The sequence below is a fragment of the Mustelus asterias genome, chromosome 20 (assembly GCF_964213995.1).
Source record: "Mustelus asterias chromosome 20, sMusAst1.hap1.1, whole genome shotgun sequence".
NCBI lineage: Eukaryota > Metazoa > Chordata > Chondrichthyes > Carcharhiniformes > Triakidae > Mustelus > Mustelus asterias.
The window spans coordinates 80,040,910-80,061,033 of record NC_135820.1 but is presented as its reverse complement, the minus strand read 5'-3'; the positions used below and the strand labels follow the sequence as shown (position 1 = coordinate 80,061,033).

The window sequence follows — 20,124 nt, the reverse complement described above, 5'->3', positions numbered from 1 at the left end:
CATCTGTTCAGGAGCAGTTATTCCTTTGAACATTCACGTTAACTGCTAATGGCAATAATACTGTCACAGGCTTGTGTTTATAATATTCACAAGGCCCCTCTATATTCTACAATGGACACGGGCATTGCTTTTCTCTACTCGATAGGCAGTGGTTGCTGTTTACCACTGTATAGATTGGAGCTGTCATTGCGTCCAGCGCGTACAAGGGTTGTTATTTGGTGAATTATTCTGTCCCCTTCTGCTCACCTCGCATTCTGCTCATTCACCTCCTCCCATCTCTCTCTCTCCCCCAGTGCAACCCCTCTGTCTGCCTCTCTCTCTGTCTCCCTCTGTGCAGCGTCTCTGTCTCTCTGTCTGTTTGTCTCTGTCTCTCTCTGTGCCTCTCTCTCTGTCTCCAGTGCAACCTCTGTTTCTCTCTGTGCGTCTCTCTCTGTCTCTCTCTCTCTGTCTGTCTGTCTGTCTCTCTGTCCCCAGTACAGCCTCTGTCTCTCTCTCTGCAGTGTGTTATTCTGTTTGCAGGCTCCTTTACCGCATTGCTGTAGGAGGGGAGAGAGGGAGGGGGGAGGGAGGGAGAGGGGGGAGGCTGCATTGCGCAGCGCCAACTTCATCCAAGACACCGCCCTCCAGCCACAATAAAAAGCAGCGACAGGCAGCAGCGGCTCCCTGGCAGCAGCGGCAGGTAAGAGAGGGCAGCCAGGCTGGGGCTGCAGAGAAAAAGGGGGCAAAGCCCGGGGAGAGGGGGCAGGAGGAGGGGGGGTTTCCAGCAGTTATACAGGGTGCCGGTCAATAAACAGGACTGCTAGCCCAGGGAGAGAGGGATGGAGAGAGAAAGATAGATAAATAGGAGAGAGAGAATGACAGGAATACAGAGGGTGAGACGGGAATAAATCACCAGAGAAAGACAGGGGAGAGAGGCAGAGAAAAATATACAGAGTTCGGGCGCTGAATACAATGAATAACTCCGGGAATTAACGCAGAGATTATTCAGCGGAGCTGAAAATAGCGGGGATTTAATCTGTAATTCTAGGGGAGGGGGGATTTTCCAGAGTGAACATTGGGCAGAGGGAATAATTCCCATTAGTGAGAGAGACTGGAGTTATATTTAGAACAAGAATCCAACTGCATTGACACCGGCTCCTTCTGGATATTGTCTGGATCTGCAGATTGTGGTTAAATTATATGAATATTCTGTTAGAATAAAGGCTGGGAGACTTTATCCATCATTTCGGGGTTGTAATTGTGAATAGATTTGGTGTGAAATGCTTTGACCTTTTAACCTTGTCCCTGGCTGGGAAGACTGGGAGATTTGTTGCTTGATTTTCTCTGACTATTTGGCAGCTTTTTCCTCCCCCCGGCACCAATGGGCAAAGAGAAGATCCACATCAACATCGTGGTGATTGGCCATGTCGATTCCGGCAAGTCCACCACCACCGGCCACCTGATCTATAAATGCGGCGGCATCGACAAGAGGACCATCGAGAAGTTCGAGAAGGAGGCGGCAGAGGTAACGCAGATTCCAGCAACACCCCCCCCCCCCCAAACCAACCCCCCCCAAACCAGCCAGCAGGCCCCCCCAAACCAGCCAGCAGCCCCCCCCAGACCAACCAGCAGCCCCCAGACCAACCAGCAGCCCCCCCAAACCAACCAGCAGCCCCCCCCAACCAGCCAGCAGCCCCCACACCCCCCAAACCAGGCAGAAGCCTCACCCCAAACCACATAGCAGTCCCCCCAAACCCACCAGCAGCCCCCCAAGCCAGCCAGCCCCCACCCCCCCAAACCAGCCAGAAGCCTCCCCCAAACCAACCAGCCCCCCCCAAATCAGCCAGCAGCTCCCCCCAAACCAACCAGCAGCCCCCACCCCACCCAGGAGCTCCCACCGCCCCCATCCACCCACCCAGAAGTCCCCCACCCACCCAACAGCCCCCCCAATCCCAATAGCCCCCACCCCCCCAAACCAGCCAGCAGCCTCCACCCAGCAGCCCCAACTCAATCCCAGCAACCCCCACCCCCCATCCACCCACCCACCCAGCAGCCACCACCCATCCACCCACCCACCCAGCAGCCACCACCCAGCAGCCCCATCCCCCACCCAGCAGCCCTCCACTCCAAACTACCCAGCATCCCCCACTCCAAACCACCCAGCAGCCCTCAACTCAATCCCAGCACCTTCCCAACCCATCCAGCAGCCCTCACCCCCACCCAGCAGTCCCCCACCCCCACCCAGCACCTCCCCACCACACCCAAACCCAGCAGCCCTCCAACTAAATTCCAGCAGCCCTCCACCTCACCCAAACCCAGCAGTTTTCCAACTCGATCCCATCGATTTCCCAACTCATTCCCAGCGATTTCCCAACGCAATCCCAGCATCTTCCTCATCTCAATGGGGTGGCAATGGCCGAGTGGTATTATTGCTAGATTATTAATCCAGAAACGCAGCTAATGTTCTGGGGACCCGGGTTCGAATCCTGCCCCAGCAGATGATGGAATTTGAATTCAATAAAAAATATCTGGAATTAAGAATCTACTGATGGCCGTGAAACCATTGTCGATTGTTGGAAAAACCCATCTGGGTCACTAATGTCCTTTAGGGAAGGAAATCTGCTGTCCTTACCCGGTCTGGCCTACATGTGACTCCAGACCCACAGCAATGTGGTTGACCCTCAGCTGCCATCGGACAACTAGGGATGGGCAGCCAGTGATACCCATGTCCCATGAATGAATTAAAAAAACAGCATTTTCCCCAACTTAATCCCAGCAATTTCCCACCAGATTCCCATCACATTCCCACCAGGTACCCAACACAATCCCAGCAGCTTCTGAGCAATTTCCCATCACATTCCCAGCACCTTCCCAACAGAATTCCAACAGATTCCCACCATAATCAGCACAGCCTCCCTGCAGAGTCCCACCTGTATCCCGGGAGTGTTCCTGCTGCATATCTGATCAGCATTGCCTGAGTACAGCCCCAATCCCAACACGTTTGCAGCGTGGTCCTAACCTCACTCCCAGCAGAATTCTGTCCCAGTCATGGTGCCGGCACCTTTGAATATGGAAGTTTTTTGAATTATTGAGAAAGCAGTTCCCAGTGGTTTACAATATATTTATATATTTCAGGCCTCCATTTTATGAAGTAGGATTTGATTCCAGACGGAATGCAAACACCCTTTTTTAAAAATAAAAGCAAAATACTGCAGATGCTGGAAACCTGAAATAAAAACAGAAAATGCTGGAAAATCTCAGCAGGTCCGGCAGCGTCTGTGGAGAGAGAAACAGAGTTAAAGTTCTGAGTCCGTATGAAACTTATTCATTTTTTAAAAAGCCAGCGATGTGCCCTGCCATTTTGGTGTTTGTCTCGTGTTACCAATTCATAAACCCTACAGTGCAGAAGGAGGCCATTTGGCCCATCGAGTCTGCACTGACCACAAACCCACCCAGGTCCTATCCCTTAATCCAAGTATTTTAGCCTAGCTAGCCCCCCTGACACTAAGGGGCAATTTAGCATGGCCAATCCACCTAACCCGCACATCTTTGGATTGTGGGAGGAAACCGGAGCACCCGGAGGAAACCCACGCAGACATGGGGAGAACGCGCAAACTCCACACAGACAGTGACCCAAGCTGGGAATCGAACCCGGGTGCCTGGCGCTGTGAGGCAGCAGTGCTAACCACTGTGCCACCGTGCCGCCCTGGGTCCCTGGCGCTGTGAGGCAGCAGTGCTAACCACTGAGCCACCGTGCCGCCCTGGGTCTGTGGCGCTGTGAGGCAGCAGTGCTAACCACTGTGCCACCGTGCCGCCCTGGGTCCCTGGCGCTGTGAGGCAGCAGTGCTAACCACTGTGCCACCGTGCCGCCCTGGGTCCCTGGCGCTGTGAGGCAGCAGTGCTAACCACTGTGCCACCGTGCCGCCCCGGGTCCCTGGCGCTGTGAGGCAGCAGTGCTAACCACTGTGCCACCGTGCTGCCCTGGGTCCCTGGCGCTGTGAGGCAGCAGTGCTAACCACTGTGCCACCGTGCTGCCCTGGGTCCCTGGCGCTGTGAGGCAGCAGTGCTAACCACTGTGCCACCGTGCTGGCCTGGGTCCCTGGAGTCTTCAGGAATTGAAGATTAATTTTCAGGAGAGAAGCTGGGAGAAAAATCAGAGAAGGTTTTTTTCTAATCTCTTCATTTATTCTAAAATGATTGAAGCTGGAAAGTTTGATTGGGTTAGAATTAGGAGGTTAAATAATGGGTCACTATGGAAACCAAAGGCAACAACAACTTGCATTTATATAGCACCTTTAACGCAGGAATTTGTCCAATCGGAAGCTTTTCTTGTACTATAATTGGAATTCCGCCCACTCAACAAACTGGATAGCAACTGGTGGTTTTTCTAACTGATCTGATTGGTCACACGATGTTGGTTGCCAGGTGTCCATGGAAATGGACAGACCAGACATGATCTACAAAAGAAATAGTCAAGGCAAGGCTTGTTGATTTGTCTCTAGTTCAGAATCTCCCATGCATGTTTTCTTTGGTTTATCCCCTCCCTCTCTCTCTGATCCCTTCCAAAACCTAGGGCAACATGGTGGCACAGTGGTTAGCACTGCCACCTCACAGCACCAGGGACCTGGGTTCAATTCTGGCCTCGGTCACTGTCTGTGTGGAGTCTGCACATTCTCCCCGTGTCTGCGGGGGTTTCCTCTGGGTGCTCTGGTTTCCTCCCACAGTCCAAAGATGTGCTGGTTAGGTTGATTGACCATGGCAAATTGACCCGAGTGTCAGGGGGATAGCAGGGTAAATGTGTGGGGTTACAGGAATAGGGCTTGGGTGGGATTGTGGCTGGTACAGACTCGATGGGCCGAATGGCCTCCTTCTGCACTGTAGGGATTTTACGTTTTAATCCTCTGGCATTGATACATACTTGTTCTGTTGCTGAAAATTCATCCCGCAGACTGGAGTCATGATCCCAGGGGTTTATGAGTTTGAATCCTGCTGGCTGGGAATTTTAAATTCAATTATCTAAATGAATAAAGTGCTGTTCTCGGAAATGGTGACCATCAAACTAATGGATTATCATAAAAGCACAACTAATTTGCGAATGGCGTTTAGAGAAGGAAATCTTACTCAGCCTGATCTACACACGGCTCCTGAGCCACAGCGATGGAGTTGATTTTTAACTGCCCTCTGATATGGTCGAGCAAGCCACTCAGTGGCAATCAGCGCCATTTTCAGAGGCCATTAGGGTTGGCCAGTAAATGTCAGGTGCTGTTGTTGCGGTTGCCAATTCTCCAAGATTACCCTGGAGTCTCTGGGAATTAAAGATCCTACTGCGAGCGCCCCAGGAGAAAATCCAATCAGAGGGACATCCAAACAAATGTCTGCATCCTTTATTATTTTCTTTGAATAGATGTACGTTTCTTACTTACTGGAGATGAAGAAAAGGTTAGCACGTTCGATTGGTGTGGGATTAGAGGCGTGAGTTCATGTGATAAAATCTCCAGGAATAAATCCTGCCAGGGTTGGCAACCCGCTCTGGGAACTATGAGTTTTACAAATTGTTGTTGCTCTCCTGTAGCCAACAGCAACAAATTGCATTTCTGTAGCACCTTGAATGTGGGAAATGTCCCCGGAATGTGATCAAACAAAAATATAAACTTCAAGTCACAGGGAGCACAAGTACAGTTCATATTCCCTGTACTTATTTACAAGAAAAATAAAGATTGGGATTCAGAAAGCAGAATCTCAGGCTGCTCTATAGCACAGTGCAGCAGTGTGTCACATAGGGAAAAAAAATCAATTTTCACACCAGCTCCCTGAAGCAGCAACTAGAATGACTCAATGATAATCAGTTAGAGTGATGTTGGTTAAATGATAAATATTGGTTTATAGTTTAATATCTTGCTGGAAAGGCAGCACCTTTGGCAGAGCGGCACTCCCTCAGTGCCACATTGAACTGTTAGGTTACACCTGCTTAAATCTCTGGGGTGGGATTGAAGCCAACAACCTTCCAACTCAGAGGTCAGAGTGCTACCCACTGACCAATAGCAACTTGAGATTGGGAAGGTTGGGCCAATATGTGATCCCTAGTTGCATGTTTTGTCAGGATCGGATCCACTGGAAGTTTGGAATTCCAATAACTTTAGACACTAGAATTGGAGATTGTGAAAATAGGCTTGGGTTCTGAAGGCCTGGTGCCATTCAAACTCCGTGCTGGACAAAGAATGCTCAGGATGGGGGCTATTCCTTTGGAGAGTTGGATTCTGACAAGTTCTACAGAAGGACCTATTTGTTAGAGGGGAATATTCAAAGTAGGCTAATGGAATTCACACTAAAAGTTAAAATTTATTTATTAGTCACAAGTAGGCATTAACACTGCAATGAAGTTGCGGTGAAAATCCCCTGGTCACCACACTCCGGCGCCTGTTCAGGTAACACTGAGGGAGAATTTAGCATGGCCAATGCACCTAACCAGCACGTCTTTCTGACTGTGGGAGGAAACCAGAGCACCCGGAGGAAACCCACGCAGACATGGGGAGAATGTGCAAACTCCACACAGACAGTGACCCAACCTGGCAATCGAACACCGGTCCCTGGCACTGTGAGGCAGCAGTGCTAACCACTGTGCCACTGTGCCGCTGCTAATGGTTGAGATGAAAGGATTTCACGTTATTAGCTAACTATATCTAACATACTTGATAGCTATAGGAATCCTGAGCTTGTTTTAAGAGATTGTGGTTAATTTGTGATCTAACTCTGCCCTTTTCCCATCTTGCTTGATATCCTTGGTAAACAAAACTCTATCAATCACCGATTTAAAGTTAACAATTGATCCAGCAACAATTTCCATTTGTCGAAACAAGTTCCAAACTTCTACCACCCCTTGTGTGTGGAAATGTTTCCGAATTTCACCCCTGAATTTTTAAACAGTGGTCCTTGGCCCTAGTCTCTCTCTATTATCCCTTTCTGTCTCCTTCATGTCTTAAACTCCAATTAAATCACCTCTTAACGTACGTTTAGCACAGGAAAAGACCATGTGACATTTGTGTAGCATTGGAGTGAAACCTCAGACTATGTGGAGGGAGCCAGTTGCATTGAGCTGAGGTGAGGGGCTCGGTGAGGAGTGAATGCTTCTCTGTGCAGTGTGGGAGTGATAGAATCTGCAACAGAATCAATTTGAAGTTGGTGCACTGAGGGAATGTCTTGGCAAAATTGGACACAACATTGTGACTGTTGACTTAGATCAGGCAGTCTGTTCAGTAAGACACACTGTCCGAATTTTACTATCAATTAATGGCCCCATTCTGCCTCATTCTTCACTTTACTGTCTCCAGTGTGCTGCCTGAATGGGTGGTGGAAACAGATCCAATAGAAACACACAAAGAGAATTGGGGAAATATCTGAAACTGAAAGAAATGCAGGGCTATGGGGAAGTGGGACAGATTGGATAACGCCTTGAAGGAGCCAGCATGGACATAATGGGCCGAATGGACTCCTTCTGTGTTTTCTACTTTAACAGTGTTTGGTTGAACTTCAATAAGCTCGTACGTTTCTTCCTTCCAACAGGTTGATTTTGAGATCTGAAAGGTGGTAATTTAGTTCTGGACTCTAATGGATTAATGATGCTCCTCAGAGTGGAATCATCTAATTGTCACAGAGCGTTCACATTGATAGCCTTTCTCATCTCTGTCTTCTTGCTCAGATGGGTAAAGGTTCCTTTAAGTATGCCTGGGTCCTTGACAAACTGAAGGCTGAACGAGAGCGAGGGATCACCATTGACATCTCTCTGTGGAAATTTGAGACACCAAAATACTACATCACCATCATTGATGCTCCAGGACACAGGGACTTCATTAAAAACATGATCACCGGAACCTCTCAGGTCAGTCAGAGGATAATGTACATGGAGATTTCCAAGCCTGGCATTGGAAATATTATATTTCCACCCCCCCTCCCAGGAGCATTCAGAATAGAATAGGCCATTCCAAGGCACTTCATAGGGGCATAATCAGACCAATTATCGAAAGAAGGAGACTTGAGGAAAGGTGATTAAAAGCTTGGTCAAAGAGGATGATTTTAAGAAGTAGATTAAAAGAGGAAAGAGAGTAGATAAGTGAAAGCATGGCCACCAATGGTTGCACGAAGGAATAGGGGATTGCAAGAGGTTAGAGTTGGAGGAACGTGTTGTTTCTGGAGGATTTTGGGTGTAGTTTTTCTCACCAAAGTGACTATTCTCTGTGTAAGTGTAGATGATGAGTGCAAACAGGCTAATGGTTTGTCGAGGGCATCACAAACAAGTCCAATTCTATCTTGTGACAGACACGTTCCCACAGTCTCCCGCGGGCATCACTGAATTGCAACTGGGAGTGAACTTTGGCTGATCTTTCTCAATTCCTAACCCAGTGATGCTGCATCAAATTATTGATCCTTGTTTGTTGTACGTTGGTATAGCAACGGTATATTGGTTATAAGACCATAAGATGTAGGAGCAGAACTAGGCCATTCGGCCCATCGAGTCTGCTCTGTCGTTCAATGAGATCATGACTGATGTGATAATCCACAACTTCATTTTTCCGCCTTATCCCCATTATGATGCTGGGCTGGTAATCTAGAGGCCTGGGCTAGTAATCCAGTAGAATTTGAGTTTAAGTCCCACCATGGTAGTTTGAAAAGTCTCAATTAAGTTTAAAAAAGATCAAAATCTAATAAAAATAGTCCTTGACAAAAGCTGTCAGGTTGTTGTAAAGAAACTGGTTCATTAATATCCTTCAGGAAAGCAATGCTGTTGTCCTTACCCTTCCGGGGCTTTGTGACTCCAGTCCTATATCAACATGGGTGACTCTTGAAATGGCTCAGTAATTCCCTCAGTTTTTTGAAAGGTTGTAAGAAATTGAGGGGTTTGCCCACATCCCAAGAATGAAGAGAAATTCCTTCAGGAAAGATCAACTATGGTCACTAATAAATTTAAAATTGAAAATTCAGAGTGGTGGGAATGTCGGGGCAATTGAGCGGTCCGGATGAATAGTATCGATAGTATCAATAGTTATTGCCAAAACATTGAATGTATTCAAGAGGCGGCTGGATATAGCACTTGGGATGGATGAGATCAACTGTTATAGGGAGAAAACAGGATTAGGCTATTGAGTTGGAAGATCAGCCATGATCGTGATGAATGGCAGAGGAAGCTCGAGGGGCCAAATGGCCTCCTCCTGCTCCTATCTTCTATGTTTCTATGATACATTTAATAGGAAGTTGGATGAAGGAGAAAGGAATGGAAATAAATGTTAATAAGGGTGAGATGAAGAGTTTGAGAAACTGGCATGGGACCTAAATAATAGCAATGAAGGAGCTATGAGGATCAAACAGCAGAACATTAGGCAGACATTAGGGAGGTGAGTGAGTTGGATGGGCACTGAGTGAGTGAGTTAGAGAGGCACAGAGTGAGTGAGTTAGAGAGGCACAGAGGCACAGGGAGGGAGTTGCAGAGCTTAGGGATCAGGAAACTGAACGCATGGCCACTAGTGATAGGGTGACTGGACAGGCAGATGGATAGGAAACCAGAATTGGAGGAGCACAGAGATCTGAGAGGGTTATGGAGCTGGAGGAGGTAACAAAGAGTGGGAGGCATTGAGACCATGGAATGATTTGAAAACAATAAGAATTTTAAAATTTGAGACATTGGTGGGCTGGGACCCAATGGGGGTGAGAGAGAGTGCAAAGGTCAGCAGTTAGTGAGCACATGGATCAGGAAGCACATGACTCAGTGGGCAAGGGTCTGAGGGTATGGCGGCTGGCAAGCACAGAGGTCAGTGAGCACAGAGGGCAGAGGTCAGTGAGCACAGAGCACAGAGGGCAGAGGTCAGTGAGCACAGAGGGCAGAGGTCAGTGAGCACAGAGGGCAGAGGTCAGTGAGCACAGAGTTGCGGTAGCATGGAATGATGGTTGTTGACTGTGTCTCTCTCTCTCTGTCCAGGCTGACTGCGCTGTGCTGATTGTAGCGGCTGGTGTTGGTGAGTTTGAAGCTGGCATCTCCAAGAATGGTCAGACCCGTGAACACGCCCTCCTGGCCTACACCCTGGGTGTGAAACAACTCATCGTGGGCATCAACAAAATGGACTCCACCGAGCCCCCTTACAGCGAGAAACGCTACGATGAAATTGTGAAAGAAGTCAGCGCCTACATTAAAAAGATCGGCTACAATCCGGGCACTGTCCCCTTTGTGCCAGTGTCTGGTTGGCATGGTGACAACATGCTTGAGGCCTCCCCCAACGTGAGTAAGACCTACCTGTTGCCGCGCAGTGTTCACATTTAGTTTAAAAATTTCTCTGCTAGACCTGAAATTCCTGAATCAAGTCAGGATTTTTCTCCCTAATGTCCTCATCTCCTGAAGAGACTGACTTGTGCTGGGCTAGGGTTCTCTGAACATTGACTTGCGCTGGTGTACATTTCTATAACTGTGACCATGTTGTGTTACAGTTCTACCGGCACTTTTGTGCTTATTTATCTGAGCGTTTGATGGTGGGGTGCCAATGAAAACAGACTGATGTGGGTTTAGAATGCATCTGTGTAAATACTCGGAGTGTGGTAAATAAGGCTGGTGAACTGCTGGCACAGGTAGTCACATGGGATTATGATATAATTACAATAACAGATACCTGACTCAACGCAGGGGAGGAATGAACTTTTACAAAGTATTTGAATCTTGGATTGGTTTCATCACGTAACGGGGCCATTTGGGTTGTTGGATCCATGCAGACTCCCTGCGAGAGCAGTTTGACTAATCTCTCTCCCCTGTCCTTCCCTGGAGCCACGCCAATATTTTCTCTTCAGCTGCTTATCCAACTCCTCGTGTCGTTGTTGATTCTCGTCACTCCCACCAGCCCCTCTTTAGCTATCCTGTTTGGTGCCCTCATGATTTTGAATACCTCAATCAAATCAGCTCTTAATCTTCTCTTCTCTATGGAGAACAGTCCCAACTTCTCCAATCTAACTGAAGCAACTCATTCTGGGAACTATTCTTGTCAAGCTAAGGCAAGTGTCTAGAATTGGACACAATACTCCATTGAGGCCAAGCCAGTTTGTAACAGTCATCAATAGCTTCCTTACTTGTTAACCCTTCTGCTTCTATCTATAAAGCTCTGCATTCCACATGCCTTATCAACCACTTTCTCAACCTACCCTGGAACCTTCAACGGGCTCCAACAGACCAGAATATAATTGGATACATAGGAACAGGAGGAGCCCATTCAGCCCCTTGACCCTGTTCCAATTTTCAGTGAGGTCATGGCTGATCTGCCCCCATTCCACATATCCTCCTTTGCCCCACAATAAGTCTCAAACTCACAATACATCAGTAGCCATTTGTGGAAGAAGATTCTAAACTCCTGCCACCCTGTGTGTGTAGAAATGTTTCCTAATTTCACTTCAATTTAAATTTTAAACCTCTCAGTCTTGGGCTCTCCAACCAGAGGAAAGAGTTTTTCTCTATCTCACATAGATAGTTCCCCTTAATATCTTGAAACTTGCAATTAAATGACCTCTTAACCTTTTAAATTCCAGGGAATACAATTGTAAATTCTGCAATCGCTCTTTATAGTTCACGCCTCAGAATCTATTTAACATTTTGATAAATCTACGCTGCACTCCCTCCAAGGCTGGTATATCGTTCTGGTGCCCAGAACAGCTCACACTAACTCTAAATCTAACTCGGGCTTTGTCCATCTGTAGCATAATATCTCTCCCTTGAATTCTAGTCCTCCAGATATAAAGGGCAACATTTGATTCATCAGATTCTCTTCTGTATCTGGGCCCCACCCCACCAAGTGTTCTTGGACTATCACATTTCTGTTTTCCACCATCTAGAAAGTTCCCTGTTCTGGCATTTCTAGATCCAAAGTGGATGATTTCACTTTTGCCTAAATTAAAATTTATTTGCCACAGTTTTGCTCATTCCTTGAACCTATCAATCTCTCTGTGTAATATTCTCTATCCTTCCATAATAAAATTGGCAACTCCATTAGATTGTGATGTGATATTCAGCTTACCACACCACTCTAATTGCATCATCTTCAGATTTGGCGATATAGACTCCTACTCCATCAGTTTAGTCATTAATGGATGCAGTGAATAGCTGAGGCTCCAGCAAAGATCCGTGTGGAACAACATCCTGCCAATTGGACTGCCTGCTCATTATCCCTGCTCCCTGATTCACCCCGCCAGTTCCCTAACCAGATCAATCACTTGCATTCAATTCCATCAATTGCAGTTTTTCTTTTAGCGTGTGCCGTGATTACCAAGCCCGGAACTGGCTTCCATAGTGACTCCGAGCTCTCTGAGCTCTCCGCTCAGTCAGTCTTCAATGATGTGAATCATTGACTGGGACGCACCATAGCTGCAGTCCGGCAAGGCCCCAGTTGCGCTGATTTGCTGCACAAAGGCCTTGGCCGGTGCGGAAACAGTTGAGGAGAGCCCAGTGTTGGCAGGGGTAGGTTGAAGCTGGGTGGACGGGCAGTGGGATCTGTGTTGAGGGGAAGTGGTTTTTAATGGTGGGGTGTTGGTTCCATTCCTGCTGCCATGGGGTCAGCACTGTTATTCCTTGGCATGCGGTCTTAGTCACGCAGGCTGGTGTGATGGGAGGCGGGCAGAGGCAGGGTCGGTAAGGTCCTTGTGTAGCGACAGGCTTGGGTTGGTGTGAACCTTTTCCAGGAGCTTTCTTGTTGCAATCTCTCTCCTTAATTATTCTAAATGGGGTCTGACAGATCTCTCTATCGCTTTCCACCCTTTGTATCCAGACCCCTCGAAATAAAGGACATTACATTATTATTTTGTGTTATTTTTGTATCTGCCCCCTTGCTTTCAGTCATTCCTGTGTTTGGGCCCTTCAATCCATAACTCCGAGCTCCTCATCATTTAGAAAGTATTCTGATCCATCTTTCTTGGGTGGAGAGTGGACGATATCTCACTTTCCTACATTATTCCTCCTGGGTGGCACGGTAGCACAGTGGTTAGCACTGCTGCTTCACAGCTTCAGGGACCTGGGTTCGATTCCCGGCTTGGGTCACTGTCTGTGTGGAGTTTGCACATTCTCCTCGTGTCTGCGTGGGTTTCCTCCCACAGTCCAAAGATGTGCGAGTTAGGTTGATTGGCCATGCTAAATTGACCCTTAGTGTCCTGAGATGCGTAGGTTAGAGGGATTAGTGGGTAAAATATGTAGGGATATGGGGGTAGGGCCTGGGTGGGATTGTGGTTGGTGCAGACTCGATGGGCCGAATGGCCTCTTTCTGTACTGTAGGGTTTCAATGATTTCTATGAATGATTATACTGCAACCCTCAAAGTCTTGCCTATTCGCTTAAACAGTCAGTGCCCCTTTGCAATGTTCTGCTCCCATGCTGCACAACTTAATGGGCCACCTATCATAGTCCCGTCAGCAAGTCTGATATACGGTTCATCTTTCATTCATCTGTCATTTATTAATGTAGTGAAAAGCTGTGGTCCCAGTGTCTATCCCATGGGAACATCCTGAATCACATCCTGCCAATTAGAGTACATATCCATGATCCCTGCACTGTCTTTTACCTCCTATTTGAAAATCAATCTCTCAATCTCTGTCCTGTCAGAACCCTTCAGAATCTTGGAGGTTTCAAAGAGATCGCCTCTTCTAAATTAATTCTTCTAAATTCCAGGGAAATTAAGCCCAATTTACTCAGCCTCTCATCATTGGACACTCCCTCATCCCAAGAACCAACCAGGTGAACCTTCGCTGTACTGTCTCTAATGTTCGTGCATCTTTCCTTAAACATGGAGACCAAAACTGTTCCAGAGTATCAACCTTTCTGTTTTTGGAAACAGTTTCTCCTTATATATTCTCTCAAAATACTTCGAGATTTTAAATATTTCTATTAAATCTATTATATGGCTACACCAGTTCAGTTTCTGGTCAATAGTAGTAACCCCCAAGATGTTGATAGTGGGGGAATGGTAATGCCATGGTGAGTCATGGGGAGATGGGTAGGTTCTCTCTTGTTGGAGATGTTCATTGCCTGGCGCACGTGTGGCATAAATGTTACTTTCCACTTGTCAGCCCAAGCTTGGATACTGTCCAGGTCTTGCTACATTTGGACATGGACTGCTTCAGTATCGGGGCAGTCGTGAATGGTGCTGGACATCCCCACTCTGACATTATCATGGAAGGAAGAGTCATTGATGAAGCAGCTGAGGATGGCTGGGTCTGGGTCACTACCCTGAGGGACTCCTGGGATCCCAAATGCATCTTTCAAAATAAGTCTCAACTTGTCCTGTCACCTTCAACTTGTACACAAACACCCACAGTTCTCCCTGCTCCTGGGCCCCCTTTAAAACTGTGCTATTTAGTTTGTTTTGCCATCAAAGTGAGTTACTGCCTGTTAATCTATCCTCGAACACCATCCTTTTACCCCCGTTTCTGTATTACCTACACTTTCTGCATTTAGCTTCTTTTTCCACCGAATGTTGAACGGACATTAATGACAGGCTGTGTTTCCTGTTTCATTGCAATCTCTCTATCTTTAATATTCCAAAAAGCTCCAGCTTTGGATACCCTTTGACCCTGTGCCTGTTCTCCAACTATCCCTTCTTTGAAGGCCTCCCATTGTCCATTAACTCTTCTCGATTCAAATCTACCTTCACCCTTCCCAACTTGCTGAAAGTTGCCTGCATCTTTACACATTGGATTTTTCCTCACTCTTTTCCATTCTATTCAATACCTTTCACAGCTCAACACAGCAATGTGTATAATCCCGGGTCCCCTCCAATTACCTCAATTCCCCAGGCTTCCTGTCCTGAGCATAAGGATACAAAAATAACACAAAATAATAATGTAATGTCCTTTATTTCGAGGGGTCTGGATACAAAGGGTGGAAAGCGATAGAGAGATCTGTCAGACCCCATTTAGAATAATTATATCTGGTTTTGGGTGTCATACCTTGTGTGGGGAAGCTGCACAGATCCACCTGAATGTTCCTGAGGATTAAAGGGCTAAATGATGCAGGCAGATTGCATTGAGTGGACTTGTATTGCCTGAAGTGTTGGAGATTGGGGAGAATGGGAGGGGAGGTATGTAAAATATTTAAAAGGATTTGATTGGGTCGATAGAGGGAACTTGTTTTCTGATGGCGGGAGAATCTAGGCGAGGGGGGCAATGCGGCAGAGTTAGAGCCAGGATGTACTAGGGTGATGCGAGGAAAGCAATTCTTTCCAAACAGGGTGGTGGCAAACTAGAACCACCCCCCAAAATCTGTTGGATACTTGGCATCAATTGGGTCTTTCAGGATTGGGATTGTTTGATCCGTGTTGGGTAAGGGATATGGAGCAAAGGTGGATGATTGTAGCTGGCGTACAGATCTGCCATGATCTGAATGAAATGGTAGAACTGCTTCAAGGGGCTGAATGCCCCCCTGCTGTTCCTCACACAGAATCGGAGATGGAAGCTGGCATTGGGTGGCATGTTTTCACTCACTGAGAGCGGAGGAGTTGTCCGAGCCGTGTATTTTTACACATGTAGAGGGTGCGTCACAGGCACTGGCTGTGTGTAAAGCTGAGCCAAGTGCCCATAGATGGAGCGAAGCGTGACTATCTTTATTTTTATCACCTGAGGAATCTCACAAACGTTGTCAGTCAGCTGGTGACATCTGAGACCAGCTTTCCGCTGGCTGGAAAGTTCTCAAACACTGATGGTGGGAGTGGTGGTGGATTAAGGAGCAAAGCCAGGACATTACTCAGCCTTTATCCTCCACCCCTCCAGCTCGCTGTCTGAAATGGATGCCTGCTGTCAGGTGCTGGTTATAAAAAGATGATCAGTCAGGCCAACCAGAGGGAACATTCCAGAATCTTGGCTCCTGGGCCAATCTGTCACCCGATCAGTTTCTTTTCTGTGAAAATGTCAGCCGATGCTCTTCCAAAGGAAGAACTACATTTCTATAGCGCCTTTCACAGTCTTAACCCGCCTCAATAGCCAGTGACGTAGTTTTGAAGTGTGGTCACTGCTGTGGTGCAGGAAACACAGGTGGCCAATTTCTGCACAGCAAGATCCCACAAATGGTGATGAAATAATGACAATCTGGTTTAGCGATGTGGGCTGAGGAATAAATATTTGCCAAGACACCGGGGAAATCTCTCCTGTTTTTCTTTGCTGTAGTGCCGTGGGATTTTTTTAACGTCCGCCTGAGAGAAAGAGAGAGAGAGAGAGCAGATGGGGCCTCGGTTAATGTCTCATCTTATTGTTGGTATCTTCCACGGTGCGGCACTCCCTCAGCACTGCACTGGGAGTGCCAGCCATCAGTATGGTGACATTAAGCCGTGACCTTCTGCCTCAGAGCAGTGCTCACTGACAATGTGAAGGATTTTGAGAGAGTAAGTAAGGAGAGGCTGGCTGACAGGTTGGTAAAGTCACACATTTAGGATAACTGACAAAAAAGAGAGGGGTGAGGAAGCTTTTTCAATGCTGTGACCTGCTATGACCTGGAATAGCTCCCTCTGTTCTGTCATATTATTGCCTGGAACAGACAGGGCACAGTAGTATTGGTCCTGTACAACTGGTGCCGGTGTTAGTGGCGGGGCCCCCCCATTCTGAGGGCATTATCGTCTCTTTCGGGAGATAATCGTTCCCACAGTCTGGACCCAGAGTTGGAGCAGAGAGGGAAAGTTCTAAATCCAAAAGCTGCAGCCATCTTTGAAAGCTGTCAGGCTGTCTTTGAGAATCGAGAGGAAAGGCCCTTTCGCAATTCCAGAGGCCGGGACTGAGCTGGAAAAAAGACTTTGTTGATGTGGAATGAAGTGTTCCTGACATTGAATCACCCGGGCTATAATTAGCTGTGCAAATGACTCTCTTACTCTCTATAGTGGGAGTGAAGGAGAGTTTAATTAATTAGAATGCGATGTCATCCTCTCGCTCAGAGCTGACGGTCAGTTGCTAGGGGATTATTGGCTGTTGTCGAGTGTCTGCCGTTCACTCAGTGCCAGGACTGCTCTGTGTGTAAGAGAGAGAGAGAGAGAGAGAGAGAGAGGCCATTTTACCTCCACTCGATAAGCAGCCTGTTCAAAATGGTCGCTCGTACGTGACACCTTTCAATTCCATTGAGTCACCCATCCCCCTCACACTGTCAAACTCAAAGGGAAATGAGAGATCAGATCGTGGGTGTGTGATATCAGCCTGTCAGTAAGATATTCCAGTGCTGAAAGGAAGGTGCTAAAAGCATCCTGTGGCTCATCCCCGTGTGAGATGGTGAAACTATTTGCTCTGATTTCAGACGGTTAATGTAACCACCCATCCATTTTTAAACTAACTTGGCTTTCAGTAAGGCGTCCGGAAATTTCAGCATAAACCAGAGTCAGGGTTAAAGAGAAGTTTTCTTGTCTCTATGTGTATCCCACTGATCATAGAATCATAGAACGCTACAGTGCAGAAGGAGGCCATTCGGCCCATCGAGTCTGCACCAATCACAATCCCAACCAGGCCCTATCCCCATAATTCCATGCATTTACCCTAGCTAATCCCCCTGACACCAAGGGGCAATTTAGCACAGCCAATCCACCTAGCCTGCACATCCTTGGACTGGGGGAGGAAACCGGAGCACCCGGAGGAAACTCACGCAGACACATAGAATATGGAACATAGACCATTACAGCGCAGTACAGGCCCTTCGGCCCTCGATGTTGCGCCGACCAGTGAAACCAATCTAAAGCCCATCTAACCTACACTATTCCAATATCATCCATATGTTTATCCAATGACCATTTAAATGCCCTTAATGTTGGCGAGTCCACTACTGCTGCAGGCAGGGCATTCCACGCCCTTACTACTTTCTGAGTGAAGAACCTATCTCTGACATCTGTCCTATATCTATCAACCCCTCAATTTAAAGCTATGTCCCCTCATGCTAGCCATCACCATCCGAGGAAAAAGGCTCTCACTATCCACTCTATGTAATCCTCTGATCATCTTGTATGCCTCTATTAAGTCACCTCTTAACCTTCTCTCTAACGAAAACAACCTCAAGTCCCTCAGCCTTTCCTCATAAGACCTTCCCACCATACCAGGCAACATCCTAGTAAATCTCCTCTGCACCCTTTCCAATGCTTCCACATCCTTCCTATAATGCGGTGACCAGAACTGTACGCAATACTCCAAGTGCGGACGCACCAGGGTTTTGTACAGCTGCAACATGACCTCCTGGCTCTAAAACTCAATCCCTCTACCAATAAAAGCTAACACTCCGTACGCCTTCTTAACAACTCTATCAACCTGGGTGCCAACTTTCAAGGATCTATGCACATGGACACCGAGGTCTCTCTGTTCATCCACACTACCAAGTATCTTACCATTAGCCCAGTACTCTGTATTCCTGTTACTCCTTCCAAAGTGAATCACCTCACACTTTTCCGTATTAAACTCCATTTGCCACCTCTCAGCCCAGCTTTGCAGCTTATCTATGTCCCTCTGTAACCTGCAACAACCTTCCGCACTGTCCACAACTCCACCGACTTTAGTGTCATCCGCAAATTTACTAACCCATCCTTCTACGCCCTCATCCAGGTCATTTATAAAAATGACAAACAGCAGGGGCCCCAAAACAGATCCTTGCGGTACACCACTAGTAACTGAACTCCAGGATGAACATTTCCCATCAACCACCACCCTCTGTCTTCTTACAGCTAGCCAATTTCTGATCCAAACCACTAAATCACCCTCAATCCCATGCCTCCGTATCTTCTGCAATAGCTTACCGTGGGGAACCTTATCAAACGCTTTGCTGAAATCCATATACACCACATCAACTGCTTTACCCTCATCCACCTCTTTGGTCACCTTCTCAAAGAACTCAATAAGATTTGTGAGGCACGACCTACCCTTCACAAAACCCGTGTTGACTATCCCTAATCAAATTATTCCTTTCTAGATGATTATAAATCCTATCTCTTATAATCCTTTCCAAAACTTTGCCCACAACAGAAGTAAGGCTCACCGGTCTATAATTACCAGGGTTGTCTCTACTCCCCTTCTTGAACAAGGGGACAACATTTGCTATCCTCCAGTCTTCTGGCACTATTCCTGTAGACAATGACGACATAAAGATCAAAGCCAAAGGCTCTGCAATCTCTTCCCTAGCCTCCCACAGAATCCTGGGATAAATCCCATCCGGCCCAGGGGATTTATCTATTTTCACACTTTCCAGAATTGCTAACACCTCCTCCTTATTAACCTCAATCCCATCTAGTCCAATAGCCTGTATCTCAGTATTCTCCTCGATAACATTGTCTTTTTCCTGCGTGAATACTGACGAAAAATATTCATTTAGCGCATCTCCTATCTCTTCAGGCTCCACGCACAACTTCCCACTACTGTCCTTGACTGGCCCTAATCTTACCCTAGTCATTCTTTTATTCCTGACATACCTATTGAAAACTTTAGGGTTTTCCTTGATCCTACCTGCCAAAGACTTCTCATGTCCCCTCCTGGCTCTTCTTAACTCTCTCTTTAGGTCCTTCCTGGCTAACTCGTAACTCTCAAGCGCCCTAACTGAGCCTTCACGTCTCATCTTTACATAAGTCTCCTTCTTCCTCTTCACAAGAGTTTCAACTTCTTTCGTCAACCACGGTTCCCTCACTCGACCACTTCCTCCCTGCCTGACAGGTACATACTTATCAAGGACACCCAGTAGTTGTTCCTAGAACAAGCTCCACATTTCAATTGTGCCCATCCCCTGCAGTTTCCTTCCCCAACCTATGCATCCTAAATCTCGCCTAATCGCATCATAATTTCCTTTCCCCCAGCTATAACTCTTGCCCTTCGGTATATACCTATCCTTTTCCATTGCTAAGGTAAACGTAATCGAATTGTGGTCACTGTCACCAAAGTGCTCCCCTACCTCCAAATCTAACACCTGGCCTGGTTCATTACCCAGTACCAAATCCAATGTGGCCTCGCCTCTTGTTGGTCTATCTACATACTGTGTCAGGAAACCCTCCTGCACACATTGGACAAAAACTGACCCATCTAAAGTACTCGAACAATAGCTTTTCCATTCGATATTTGCAAAATTAAAGTCCCCCATAACAACTACCCTGTTACTTTCGCTCCTATCCAGAATCATCTTTGCAATCCTTTCCTCTACATC

General features: G+C 47.1%; 1 protein-coding gene across 1 annotated transcript in view; it reads left to right on the top strand.

The window, feature by feature from the left end:
* The first annotated feature begins 238 nt into the window (after nucleotides 1-238).
* The window catches only part of LOC144508679 (elongation factor 1-alpha 2), a 53,056-nt gene continuing 33,170 nt past the window's right edge, over nucleotides 239-20,124 (top strand). The window contains exons 1-4 of the mRNA XM_078236925.1: nucleotides 239-679; nucleotides 1,339-1,504; nucleotides 7,676-7,855; nucleotides 9,947-10,243. Of these exons, the coding sequence (XP_078093051.1) occupies nucleotides 1,361-1,504; nucleotides 7,676-7,855; nucleotides 9,947-10,243 (621 nt within the window). The 5' untranslated portion in view covers nucleotides 239-679; nucleotides 1,339-1,360. The remainder of the gene's footprint in view (nucleotides 680-1,338; nucleotides 1,505-7,675; nucleotides 7,856-9,946; nucleotides 10,244-20,124) is intronic.